This window comes from Telopea speciosissima, chromosome 1, assembly GCF_018873765.1.
Source record: "Telopea speciosissima isolate NSW1024214 ecotype Mountain lineage chromosome 1, Tspe_v1, whole genome shotgun sequence".
Lineage (NCBI taxonomy): Eukaryota > Viridiplantae > Streptophyta > Magnoliopsida > Proteales > Proteaceae > Telopea > Telopea speciosissima.
Genome location: NC_057916.1, coordinates 21637338 through 21651127, shown reverse-complemented (window position 1 = coordinate 21651127; position 13790 = coordinate 21637338). Strand labels below are relative to the sequence as shown.

Sequence of the window (13790 nt, the reverse complement as noted above, 5' to 3'; positions counted from 1 at the left end):
GGTTTTTTAACGGATAAGTTGATGTGAAATTGTAGAATTTTTATCCTATCTAGTAACTGTACGGTATTATACTGTATCGTGCGGCGGCTGTAGAGGCAAACCTGCAACTGACTGACGACAACGCGAAAGTTGACTGTTTCCGTTCTGTCCAATAAACTAATGGCAACTGTGCTTTAATAATGTCATCGCTGTGGATTCTCTTCTAATTTGATTAGAAGTTACCGGGAGCTACAGAGCTACAGAAACTATGGAGCGAAGGAGACATCAAGGTCTACTGATCTCATTCTTCCTGGCCTTGGGTGTCGATATGAGATTTTGTAGATACAAAACTTCAGTCGATTGATCGATCGATGGCAGCATCTCTACAACCCCGGCTGCTCTCTGCGGATGATTCTATGTCCAGTGTGTCTGCAACCTGGTTCAGGAATCACAGTCTCTTCAATCTCGCTCTGAGGTAAAACATCTTTTTTTTTTTCGATCATAATTTATTGTATGAACACGGTCTTGTGAATTGACACAACTATTCAACGAAATCTTTGATTTTCATCTTAAAGAAAAAGTGGAAACCAAACTAATTTATTAAAAACTCGGTCCACTATCTGAATCTAGATGTTATAGTAGATTCAAAAGTACTGGTCTAATGTATTAGATGATCACTTGTATCCCGAAGCTGGACTTTTCCAAGTATTTAGCGAGATGTTTTTTTTGAAGTTCCCATTTTGCCCCAAATGCTAAAATTAAAGAGAAGAACTTTAGTTAGTTTTGTCACGTAGAAGCATCGTTAGTGAGGATTGATGGAAACACGCAACCCGTTGAGAGACTCCTCAGTCCACACGCTTCGCCTCTGTGTATAGGAAGAGACGAGAAGATGAAGAAGAAGATAGGTTTTGTCAATCTTTTATGGTCAGTTAAACAATCCCTTTTGTTTCTTCTTCTTCCTTTTACTGTCGTTTGCAACATAATATTGATAAAATTGTTTCAGAAAGTTAAAGAGTTTTGGGAGTTCACAAGTATCATCCACCTTTCTCTCCCATCCTTCACTTCTAATATTCATGAAATTAATTCAATTAAGTAACGGATAGACCCGGGGCTGCTTGAAAGAATAAGGAGGAGGAGAAGAAGAAAGGGTGGTAGTGGTGGAGGATGAGTTGCATTTTTCTTTTAGCTTTGACTAATTATTTTTAATATTTTGGCTATTTCTGTATTGGCACATCAGTACTAAGAAAAAAAAATAAAATTCATTTATCATCTTTTTTTGTGATTGTTGAGTGGTTTCGTTGCAACTAGAGATGATAACTATTAAAAGGTCTTATGTTGCTTTTCCCTGATTTGGCCTTCTTGGTCTTGCTAGTTATAGAAAAATATATGAAATGGTTTAGAGTTCTGCACGCGGTTTTTTTTTAACCTGTTGGATGTTTGCATGCACTTTACAATGGATGGTTCCTCCCTAGATGAATTAAAACCATATGATATTGACTTAATTGGGAGGTTTCTGATAATTCAATCTGTTCAATATTAAGGGAAATAAGGTGCCTAGTAGATCTAGGTTGTGACGATGCTTATTATTTTTTATATTAATAAAATTATAGAGGGTTTCTCAAGGTGCTGAGTTTTTTAAGTTAAAAAAAGATAAATTGCATTATCAGTGGCTCGGTGCAATGCTGGGAATGAAGGGTCTGAGTGGTTTCTTAATTAGGTGCCAAGAGGCAACCAATGCAGGGGTGGGTTACTGGGTGAGAGCATACTATTTCTGTTGGAAGGGAACCCACAGTTTATCCCTTTGTTCTCCACCCCTATCTAATGCCTAACAGAGAAAATGCAATAGATGATTTGATTCTAACGGCTGTCTGTCCTGGGGTTGGCTGACTATTCACACCTAAAAGTAGATGGTCACCCATTAAGACTCTAACTTTTACATAATAAACACAGATCAATAGAAGAGAAAAGGAAAACCCCAGAATATTCAGTCACGATAATTATTTGAACATTCATTTCAATGGAAATTGTTAGTTTTCTCATAATTTCCCTACTTATATGAATGTGACAGGCAAAGAAACTGAGACTGGTCTTGGATGCCTTGGATGAGATAGTGCATGTACTCAGAATATTTCTTCCAGTAGGTTACATTTTTTGTGTCAAGTAACTACCATTTCTTCTTTTGCACATCAAATGGAGCATGCTGACTCTGCTCCCAGTCTTTCAAGTAGAGGAGGTTCTGGTATGTAAATTTTGTTAACTTAAAGTTCTGTGCCTTTTGGTTAGTTTCATTTGTATTCTCTAATGATAATCATATTGGATGCAGTGATTAAAAAAATACAATTCAGATTCTCAGTTTTATGCTAGTAGACGGGGGGGGGGGGGACTTGAAAAGTTGAACTGTAATGCTGTTTTGAGTATTTGATATTTTCGACAAATAATTATCCTACTGGGTCAAAGAAAAAGTACAAATTGAAAACTAAAATTAATTTGATTTATTTTTAAGTTATTTCTTTAAAAATATCATAATAGAATTTAAATGTAAAGCACAAAAGAGAAATACTAGCTTACCTCAAAGAAAATATAGAAATAAATGAATAATCACTTATTTAAAAAAGTTTTTAGGAACTATTAGGTTCCAGAAAAAAAAATTTCTTTTCCAGACACAAACTGTCAAATTAATTTCATCACAAAAAATCTCAACTCAACTGTGTGCCTCATTTCCAAGACATGGAACAGGCTAAACTCTAAAGGAAATTTTGTTGTGCCATTTCCCTCTGTTTAGGGCTACAAGTGCTGTTGTTTCTCTAGCAGTCCTCTCACCACTTCATCCCAAAGCATTTTTGGTCACCTTCATTTTCAACCAAATCTGTGTTAAAAAAAAAAGGGAAGAAAGGTGGGTGGGAGGAGATGGGTGTTCCAGGAAACATAAATAAAGAATAAATTTATGGCACATGGAAAATATTAAAAATAACTAGTTTATTTACTTATTTAGTCCATTGGCAATGGCTGGAATGAAATGTACAAAGATGCATTGAGAACTTACGAGGATGAGGATAAAGGGGCACGTACAAACATGGGACAGATTGGTCTTAAACTTCAAATACTGAGTCCATGTGGAAATAAGAGTTCATAATCCAGGACCCTTAATAGTGGTCATAATCCGTGACCCTTAATAAGATTTATAATTTTAATTAATAAGTAAAAATTCAAGGGGAAAGGATGTTTTGGTGGGGAGGGATACTTTTACCATTTTTTTATGGGGAGGGGGGTATTGAGAGATTAGGTATATGGAGAAGAAGGCAATTGTTGCAACAATCAGGGGTGCAAACTGCAAACCAAAGACATTTGCTCAAGCTTGCAACAACCATGGTTTGCAGTCACATTTTTTAATTGGAACAGACATGGCAAGAAGATTTGAGAGATATTAGTAATGCGCTGTTATTTCATGAAGAATTGATCATGTGAGGGGATCCCTATTTAAAAACTGGGTTTAGACCCTGCCAGCATGCCCCACTAGTGATGGCGGTGCGGTTTCTCCAACATCAAACCTGGTTTCTATTGAGTATTGCTTAATCCTTGCTCAACAGCCCCAACCTGATTGATTAATTAGGGAAGGCTTATCAATTTTATAATTTTGAGTAGCCCTCCATGAATTATGATCCTTCATAAATTTATCCATATCTTTTAGGAAAGAGGGAGGAGAAAGATATCCACTATTATGTGTATTGTAAATTTAGGAATTTATCTAAAGAAATCTTTCTGAAGTTCAGAAATGATATTACCCAGAAGGAGCCACACTCTCAGTGGTTGAGATCAATAACATGTATTGTGACATATTATATCCTTTCTGTTGAAAACCCTAAACAGTGAGATGATTGTTTGGAGAATATCTGTGAAAACTTGGTCTTTTCATGACCTGTATGCTGATACCTTGGTCTTTGCAGATTTCCTCATTAGTCATGGTACAAGGTTTCAACAATAGTTCGCGAAACCAACGGAAATATTTCAGTTTCGTGGGCTGTCGAAACAAAATAGCCTGCGATGCTGAAGGATTGCAATGTTTCGACCGGAATTTCGGTCTTTTGTTTTGTTTTAACAAATTTCGGTTGAAACTATTCTAAGCCTTTAGTATAAATTCCAAACTTCGAGCGAAATGGATCAAAATTTCGACCCATTTCGCTCATCTCATCTGGTTTCGGCAGTGAAGGTTGAAAAACCCAATTTTGTGCTTTCTTGGCCAAATAACTGTTGTACAAGGTTGGAACAAGTACTTGGACAGTAGAGTAACACAGTGGAAGCGACGATTTGCTGCGTTGCCGGGAGATTTGAAATGGACAGCTTTTGTGATACTATAACATGGCCAGTTTTTTTATTTTTTGTGATACAGTCGGAGGGTAACTTGTTCCACAGCAGCAACAACATTCTAATGGTTTTGATCCCGACCAGAACTCGTTTTGGTACTAGGAGTCTAGGACTCTAGGATAGACATAGGGGTGACTTGTTGCTTGTATTGTTGACAGTGCTATATTTGATCCTCTGTAACAAACCATGTATGATCCATGATTTATGATATGGTTTATAATTTGACGTCTATTAATTTTTTTTTTTGGTAAAGAGATGTTTTACTGATTACTAGAATGTGTACAAGCAGTGGCATCATTTACACAGAGGTCATGAAGCCAATGAGTGGAATGCAGCCAATAAGTCTCACACACAAGAGACAAAGCCTTCCTAGCCAGGGCATCTGCTACTAGATTCATAGCCCGTGGTATAAACACAAAATCAATGGAGTCAAAGGAGGTTGTGATTCTCTGAATATCAGCAACTAAATCCGCAATATCAGTTGGTGGGAGTCTACTGTGGTTAAGAACATACCCCACCGCATCTTTGCTGTCCGTTTCAATTAGGACCCTTGAGAAGCCATCAGACCTTGCCATTGATAACGCTGTACGTATCGCAAGAACTTCCCCTTGAAGAACCGAGCTAAGGCGCATAGGGATCGAAACCGCTTTGAGAAGAGAACCCGTATGATCCCTAAGTGCCACTCCAACACCACCCGTTGAACAATCACTGGACAATGCTGCATCGCAGCTCATCTTCATGAATCCTACTGGTGGAGGCTTCCAAGTGGGGATGTAAGATTCCACTGATGAAGCCGAGCTTCCCATACTACCTGCAGCACCCGTAGTAGCAACAAATTCTAAAAACGCCTTCTCAGCAAGGCTAATAACATCACCTGGAGACCACCATTTCCCGGTGAAAGAGAGCTCATTTCGCGCTCTCCACAGGTACCAGCAAATAAAAGAGGCCCTCGACAAAGTCTCCTTTGCTCTCTTCTTGTCATCTCAAACCAAAGAATCCCAACTGCGCAGCCAGTCGACCAAATTTGGGGTTGGGTTCGATGGAGGAATATACTGCAAAGGAGAGCCGAACCAAACACTTCTTGCGAACGGGCAATCAAATAGAACGTGATCACTCGTCTCCAAAGATTTGCCGCATCGCACGCAAGCTGGATCAATCTGTACTTGACGAGAGATTAATCCCTCCCCTGTAGCTATGGCATTATTGCAAGTCCTCCACAAGAAGCTTTTTATCTTTGGAAGTGTCTGAATCGCCCAAATCCTGTTCCAAACTCTCTCTGGAATTTGGTCCCACATATGGGTTCTTGATGAGGATGCACTCGCTCTTCTGGTCTCATCCTCCTGCTTCACTAGAAGTCGATAGGCTGACTTTACTGAGAACTGCCCATTTGGTGAAGCACCCCAAAATTGCACATCCTCTCTTTCAAAGAGGCTAAGTTTTATTTCCAAAATCGCATTGACTTCTGCAGGCTGGAAAAAACTATGTAGGAGATTAGTATTCCACATGCGACTAACCGGGTCTATCAACTCCGAAACAAATTGTAAGGTGCACCCCTCGGGTTTGACAGATTGTATGCTAAACCCCGGCAGTGAGGGAATCCAACGATCCTCCCAAATCTTCGCTCTATTACCAACTCCAACCTTCCATACCAAGCCTTTTTCAAGGACATCTCTGCCAAGAAGTATACTCCTCCATCCCCAAGAGGGTTGATTGCCCAGCTTTGCCTTCATAAAGTCTGTATTTGGAAAGTAAATGGACTTTAAAAAACGTGCCCAGAAGGAGTTTGGTGAGGACCACATTCTCCACGCTGCCTTAGCAAGAAGGGCAAAATTTTGCAGCCTAGAGTCCTTGAAGCCAATTCCTCCTTGAGATTTTGGTCGACATAATCTCTGCCATGACATCCAATGGATCTTTCTCTGATCAGCCGTGTCACCCCAATAGAAATTTGATGAAGCCTTTCGAATCGACTCATGGAAGGATGTAGGTAATTTAAAGTGGGACCCTGCAAAGTTCGACATTGGAGCCACCGCTGCTTTCACAAGAACCTCCTTCCCTGCATGCGATAACAACTTTTCCTTCCACCCTTGTAGCTTGCTTAAAGTTTTTTTTTTAACCTCCTCAAATATTAATTTCTTGGAGACGCCAAAGTCTGTCGGCAAGCCCAAATAATTTGAAGGACCATCGCCATATTTAATCTTCAAAACTCTTGAAAACCATCTCTTGAACCTGTCATGGGTGTTGGGGCTGAAGGTGTGGCTTGATTTCTAACAATTGATGGATTGACCTGTAGCATTACAATATAGGTCCAAGGCCTCCTTAAGTGAGTTTATCTCCTGCAGATCAACTTTTGCAAACAATAAACAGTCATCTGCAAATAAGAGGTGGGTTATAGGGTCCCCTCTTTGTCTCACTCTAATCCCATGAAGATTACCTTCCAATTCTGCCTATCGAATAATAGAAGTGAGTGCTTGGGAACATAAAATGAAAATCGCAGGAGAGATTGGATCCCCCTGTCTTATTTCCCTAGTTGGAGAGATGCCCCCTTTAATACACCCATTGATAAGCAGATTATAAGATACTGAAGTAATGCATGCCATACCCTGATCAACCCACATGCTATTAAAACCCAGTTTGAGGAGCATACCTTCAATGAAATTCCATTCCAGCCTATCGTATGCCTTCCGCATATCCAATTTTAAGGCTAGGAATTTTCCTCTACCTTTCTTATTTTTCTTTATGTAATGGAATAATTCATGTGCCACCATAATATTGTCTGAGATCAAACGGCCTTTAATAAAAGCCAATGCATATTTAAGTTGTTTTACTTGAATTATATGTGTTCTAGTACTAAATATTGCTGTGTGGAATAAACTATATTAGAGAATGTATACAACGAACACTACTAACCTAGGGTCTGAATTCAATCTACCATTTTGGGTTTGATTTTTAAAATCTAAGGGTTCCACTATGTTTAGAGGACCTAAAATAGGGTGTCCTAGAAGTTTAAGGACCTAATTTTGCCACTTGGCCCTCGAAACCAACCATCGAAAGTTGCAGAAAAAATATACAGTTCGGTTGAAACATTTCGGTTTTGACCGACACCTGGTACTATGTCATTAATAAGACCTTGCCATAATTGGATAACTGATAATACTTCACTTTGGTGCAGAAATAGAAAGCAATTATCTGGAGACGGGTCTCTATATCACATCTTTTGCTGCTACAATTTCTGTTGCTGCACTTTTCGCAGTTGGGCTTTTATTCATTACATTGCTGATAGCATTAGCTTTCATGTTGCAATCCTGTCAAAGTAGGAGTTCTGGAGTTATTCAGCTTCTGGAAACAAGTAATGACTATGGTTATTGCAAGGTTTTTGCTCTACATGCAGAGCTTAATGCATTGGAAACTGATGAATTTCCGAAAGTTTGCAAGACACTTGCCATTCAATATGTCAAAGAAGGTCAATATCTAAGAGATTTGAAGTTGACCATGTCGGTGGCGGAGAGCTACTTGAGCAGTTTAGCACCACAAAATGATGGTTTGGATGTTGTATTGATCGATTTGGATGATATTTTTCTGTCAAATCCCTGTACTCGTCAACTGCACAACCGGTAATTTTCTAGTGAACTGGTGACTTGCTATTGTAGTACTGTTGGACTTCTCCCCCTACATTCCAAGATTATTGTTGTGCTTGTAATTAATAATAGCCAACTTCAGTTGGCTAAGTCAGAATATCTTAACATTTGGCTGCTCTTTAATTGCTGTACAATAGTTCAGATTCATTAAAGTAAGGCCTGCTGATGATTTCAACTCATGTTAATTTGAAGTTCAAAATATTTACTTTTCTTTCCTGCCTGTTTCTTGTTTGTATTCTGTATATCTTTGTATTCCTGTGCAATATTTCTTCTGCCGTCTGCATGATTCAAATCAGTGCCATCTGTGTAACTCTGTATTATGTCCTTGAGTACCTTTGTCCTGTTACAGTGTGATGATTGACCTGAGAATTGAGTGCTGCTAACCTTTTCATTATCTTCTTTGGTAAAGACTTGGTCAGCATGACATGAATGAATGGGCTGAAGAGGCGAAGCATCTAAAACGCATGCTTGTTCTGGGATTGTACAAGAAGCTTCAAGCTAGAGGCTGGTCCTTGATTCTTATCACCAGGAAGCCTGAGGAACAGAGGAATGCTGTCCAAGAGAACCTCGTTGATGCAGGATATGGGGGTTGGTCTTCCTTGATTATGAGGTAATGTCCTCATTCCTCGAGTCCTCTGGTAAATGAAAACTGGAGATGGATTATTTTTTGTATTGGACTTTGCCTAACAAACTCATTGCTAGTGTCCCTATGGTAAATGATAATAGGGTGAACTAGATCCAGAACCGATTGTCCTTGGTATCGTGTATGTTCAAATGGTTCATTGACCACATGAATTGGTCATTTACCATAGATACAATCAAATAACTTTTTGATTTACACTTGTAGTAGTTTGAGTCAGTGTCTTAGAGTTTCCTTCACATTTTCAAGTAACAATGGATGTTGAAAGCTCCATCTATGCCTCTGTGCATTGCATGTCTTGTTTGTTGTATCCTGGTAAGTTTTGAACCCCTTTGGCATGGTCTAATGGTATGTTCATGAGGGGGTATAGCCAACTAAGTTGGATTGATGCATTTAACATGTTATAAATGAGAATCTATCAGAGAAAAAAAAAACCAATTGAGTGGATCCCTTGAAACTTTTAATCGAACTTTCTCGAGCTTTTGGGGTAAGCGGTTGTAACATGATATCAGAGCCGGGAGGTCGGGTGTTCGATCCCTGGTAAATGTGAGGGGTTTGTGTTATGTGTTGTTGTGCTCTATGCTTTGTGTCTCTTGAAGCCACGTTATGGTATCACGTGCAGAGCCATATGTGTGTGTGTGTGTGGGTCTGCACGTGCAGGGGGGGTGTTGATGTGTGTTGATATACATTGTTGTAGCCCTTAGTTAACAGCTCGAGCTTTTGGGATAAGTTGTTGTAACAGCTTTATTTTGATCTATGACATCTATTTGCAAGATCCATTGGATGCTGTCTGAACCCCTTTTGTTTGACCTAAGAGTCTCCTTGTGTGGGGATATTTAGCTGACAGAGGTGATGCATTTAATGCACAGCCAATCAAGAGGGTGCGCTATTCACAGTAATTCAACTTTCTGTAGGCCCTTCAACTAGATTGATGATGGTTACAATAAAGACTGATCTATTTGTAGGGCCCACTGAGTGCAGGGTCAGCCTCCCTTCTACTCTAATAGTCTGTCTATTTTTTGTAGGCATTCATGATTGATTATTGTTGTAATTTAAAATGCATGAGTCTGTTAATGTATGCAAAAACATAAATTTAAGGGTAAATTACATATGCCTCCCCTGTACTTTGTCCTAATTACACATTCCTCCCCTTGATTTTCCCACCTTACATACGATTCCCCTATAGTTTTCAAAAAATTACTAATTCCTCCCCTGTCGTTAGCATCCGTCTGTTAAGTGCTGACATGGCATAATTAGATTTTTTATAATGCCCAAACTAACCCTTGGTCATTGTGAGATGACCCATTTACCCTTTTGATAAAAACCAAAATAAGAAGGAAAAATTTGCCCTTTCTCCTCTCCCAACTTCATCTTCAACCTCTGAACCTTGTAATCGCCGGCAACGATACCCCTACCAGTGCCTGAGTATTTATGCTCACAGTGACCATTGCTGTCATTCAGATTGTTTCTGGGTTCTAAAACAGATTCCTTCCCAAACCGGTTTCTTTTTCTTTCTTTTACAATTATTAGAAGCCCTTCTCCATTCTTGTATTATAGGATTCAGTTTCTAGTTTTAAGTTTCAGGGCAGCCAGCCCCCATTCTTGTATTTGTGGCTTGTTAACGCAGGAGAGAGAGAGAGAGAGAGAGAGAGGAGTTACTTCTTCTTCTGCTATCGAAACCCATTCCCACCTTCAGGCCTCAATTTCACCAACTTCTCTTCATTCCATACGGTTCTCTGCTACAAGGTATGCTCTCTTTGTGTGTGATTTCTGTACACCTTGAAAAAGCCTGGATTTATGAATTACCAGCAGTAAAGGAAACAAAAATTCCATTGAAAAGAGTGATAAAAAAAACTACCAATTATGTTGGTGGAAGTGAATCTTTGGTGCTATTTTGGATGAGAAGGGAATCAAACAGCGAAAATGCCTGTTAGAATTCAAGAAGGAAAGACATAAAAGCACTGCCGAAATAAGAAGCAGAAAGAAAATAATCAGATCTTTCATCTTATCTCATCTATTGACAGATAAAAATTCAAAAGCTGATAAACAAATAAAACAAAAAGAAAATTTAAATACAGAATCTCTGCAACTGCATTGAATTCCGTCTTCTCCTTCAATCTCTCTCTTTCTCTCTAGTCTCTCCTTCCCGAAATTGATTGCCCTCTGGTCAGGAGAAACCAAAGGGCTCCTTCTGCCTCTCTGTTTCTTCTTCTTTCTTATTTTTCTCTGGCAATTATGGAGAAGATGATTTAGATGAAAGACATAAATATAAAACGTGGGCAGAACCAGAGGTTCACAGGTGTTTTTTCTTATGTGCGCAGGACAGAGGTTGCAGCGCTGGTTCGGTTTCTAATGTTTTAGTCCTACCTGCAGCAACCTTCGGTGATCTTTTACCAATCGGTATCCCTTCTTTCTCCTCTAATCTCTTCTTATTTGTTTGTGGTGGAGGCGGCGGCGGCTGCAGTGGTGGCGGTGATGGAGGCAGCGGCAGCGGCAGTGGTGGCGGTGGTGGTGGTGCTGGCAATGGAGTAGGAAAGATATGAGTGTTTTAGGTTGAAGATGATGAGAAAGGTAGAATTGAAAATGCAGTTTTAATTTGTTATTCTGTGATTCCTACGTGATAGAACAAGAGATGCTCCAGCGTGTTCAAGCAGAGCACTGGAAGATTGAAATCAACACCTTCTGCTGTGCTTTTCACGCGGTAATGGAAGCTATGATGATGAACCCATCTGCTGTTCAGTCTTTGCAGTGCGTGAATTTAAAGTTTTAGGGAATAAGAGTCCGAGGAGGAGGAGGCGGCAGCGACAGTGGTGGCGGTGGAGAAGGAGGCAGCGGCTGTGGTGGTGGTGGTGGCGGCGGTGGAGGAGGAAAGAAATGAGTGTTTTAAGGTTGAAGATGATGAAAAGGGTGTCATTGTAATTCAACTTGTGTTGTTTTAGAACAAGGGTAATATTGTCTTTTCAAATCATTAACTTACAGCAAACTAACACCGTCAGCCATAAGGGATCAAAATGTAAGGTGGAAAAACCAAGGGGAGAAACGTGTAATTAGGGCAAAGTACAGGGGAGGCATATGTAATTTACCCTAAATTTAAAGATTCACTTGATTATTTGCTATTGTTTTGATACTGAGCTGAATAAAGCCCTAGCACTCATGGTTACTTCATTGCAGATTCTGTCATTGAGCATCGCACATTAGCTAAATCTACAATCTTTTCTTATGTGGTGTTCTGTTATTTTTATAAACTCTTGAATGTACTTAAAGGACAGTTTCTTTGCAGATCAGATGCTGAAATGCAAATGGCGAGCTGGGAATACTTATCCGGGAAAAGAGCACATCTGCAAAACCAGAGCTTTCGTATCACAAGCGTGATTAGCAGTCAGCTAGATGCTTTAACTGGACCGTGCATAGGAAAACGTAATTTCAAGCTTGCAAACCCTATTTATTACAGGTTAAAGGATCAGAATAACAGTATCCAACTGCTACGATAGAATATGTCCATATTTACATTGTCCATGTGCATTCCCCTGTAAATACTAAAGATTCTTTTTGGCTACTAAATAGAACCTTTTGAGAAGAATCCCAGTGAGTACCCCCCCCCCTATTCCATTTCAAACACTTCTGAATTCAGCCATTTTATGGCCAATAATGTTGCCTTTATGTTGGAAATGTACATATCCTTGAACATGAGAGCTAAGCAAAGAAGATTCATGGAAAATTTGATTGAAGTTTTATTGTTTTCATTTGGCACCTAGTCCTGAAGTTTTATTGTTTTCTTTTTCTTTCTCAAAAAGCGCTAGTGGAAATCTGGGAAGATAAACTTAAAAATGGACTTGCTTCGAAGGCTTATCTGAAATTCAAACCAAAACTAACAAGAATACAGCATGATCAATGAGAATGAACATTTCTTATAATTATTTCACAGGAATAGAACAATTCACAGCCAATTTTGGGATCCAGTTTTGATAGCAGACCCATTTAGATGGATAGTACTCTATGTTTGGCATCTAATTGAAAGGGCAGGATGCTTTGTTTTCATTGACTGGACACTACCAGACCAAACATCAAGGGACTGCTCCTATTGTAAACCTGTGCCCATGACTGGAGGTGTTGGTTTAAGCTTGGTACTTGTGCTTCTGCTGGAATTTACATGGTGATCCACCTTTTATTGATCCAGGAGTTTTGACACTGACGTGGCTTGAAACCTGAAGGTAGAAATTGGTTGTGTTTCCATGCCAAAGGCTAGCCGTTGGTTGTTCTAATGTTCTATTTTCAACAGGTTAATGAACCTTATTTTCATGGTAATAGTGGTTCTTTTGAAGAGGGTTCGTTTGCTCCGTTTCGAGTCTGGAAACACCCTCTCTGCGAAAGCAAGGATAAAACTGCGTATATTGTGACCTTGGGTATGCCCTTTTTTTAGTGACTCTTTTGGAGGACCCAACTCCTGCAACATGTGGATATCCAAACTGTAGTACGGCTACAGAAACAGAAGAGTTAATGCTCTCTCACATTTTATATCATTTTGAAACTCCTTTAATAATAGCTTGTTTTCAGTTTCATCCCTAATCCTTTTATTTTAAGAATCCTGTGGGTGATTCCTTATTTAGCTTGCAGATGACAAGAAAGATGGTCCATGTCATGGCCACAACCACAACTTAGCCTTATCCCAACTAAATGGGATCGGCTACATGGATACTTGCCCTTCAATAAATTTTATTCGAATTCATACTTGATACAAGGCCTATGCTATGCATGTCTTTCCTCACCATTTCTCTTAGGTTATTTTAGGATTTCTCTGGACTCTTTTAGTTATTTCAATCTGCATTAAATAGCATCGAGCTCCTCTCCAAGGAGTGCCCAATGGGTCATCCAACGGTTGGGTTGTGCTACATACATCCCGACGCATGCCAGTTAGTCGTCAAGATGTGTGCGGCATAGCCCAGCCATTGGATCCCCCCTAGGCACTGGGTTCCTTGGAGAGGAATTGGATCCAATTAAATCACTCCTTTATGCTGGAGCATCCTAAAGCCTCCGTTGAACATGACCATGCCATCTCAAGTAACTTTCTCATAGCTTATCATGTATTAGATCTACTCCCAAATCAATTCTAATATGATTGTTTCTCATTCCATCCTTCCTATTTTTGCCACATCCATTTCAACAGTCTCATTTCC

General features: G+C 39.5%; 1 protein-coding gene across 2 annotated transcripts; it reads left to right on the top strand.

Moving 5' to 3' along the window:
• The first annotated feature begins 337 nt into the window (after positions 1–337).
• Positions 338–12344, top strand: LOC122648686 (uncharacterized protein At2g39920). 2 transcript variants are annotated; one of them, XM_043841904.1, is made up of 6 exons: positions 338–454; positions 2048–2125; positions 2165–2218; positions 7511–7952; positions 8386–8586; positions 11897–12344. In XM_043841904.1, the coding sequence occupies exons 3-6, from the start codon at positions 2170–2172 to the stop codon at positions 12105–12107; spliced, it is 903 nt and encodes a 300-aa protein (XP_043697839.1). In that variant the 5' UTR covers positions 338–454; positions 2048–2125; positions 2165–2169; the 3' UTR covers positions 12108–12344. The 2 variants fall into 2 exon arrangements, with proteins under 2 accessions (XP_043697839.1, XP_043697840.1); XM_043841905.1 differs by lacking the exon at positions 338–454 and adding an exon at positions 801–903.
• The last annotated feature ends 1446 nt before the right edge of the window (positions 12345–13790 follow it).

What these genes read in the sequence shown, in the direction of transcription:
- LOC122648686 (XM_043841904.1), top strand. Translation starts at nt 2,170, where the DNA reads ATGGAGCATGCTGACTCTGCTCCCAGTCTTTCAAGTAGAGGAGGTTCT. An exon ending in ACTCGTCAACTGCACAACCG is followed by an intron (nt 7,953 to 8,385) that starts GTAATTTTCTAG and finishes TCTTTGGTAAAG; the next exon opens with ACTTGGTCAGCATGACATGA. An exon ending in TGGTCTTCCTTGATTATGAG is followed by an intron (nt 8,587 to 11,896) that starts GTAATGTCCTCA and finishes GTTTCTTTGCAG; the next exon opens with ATCAGATGCTGAAATGCAAA.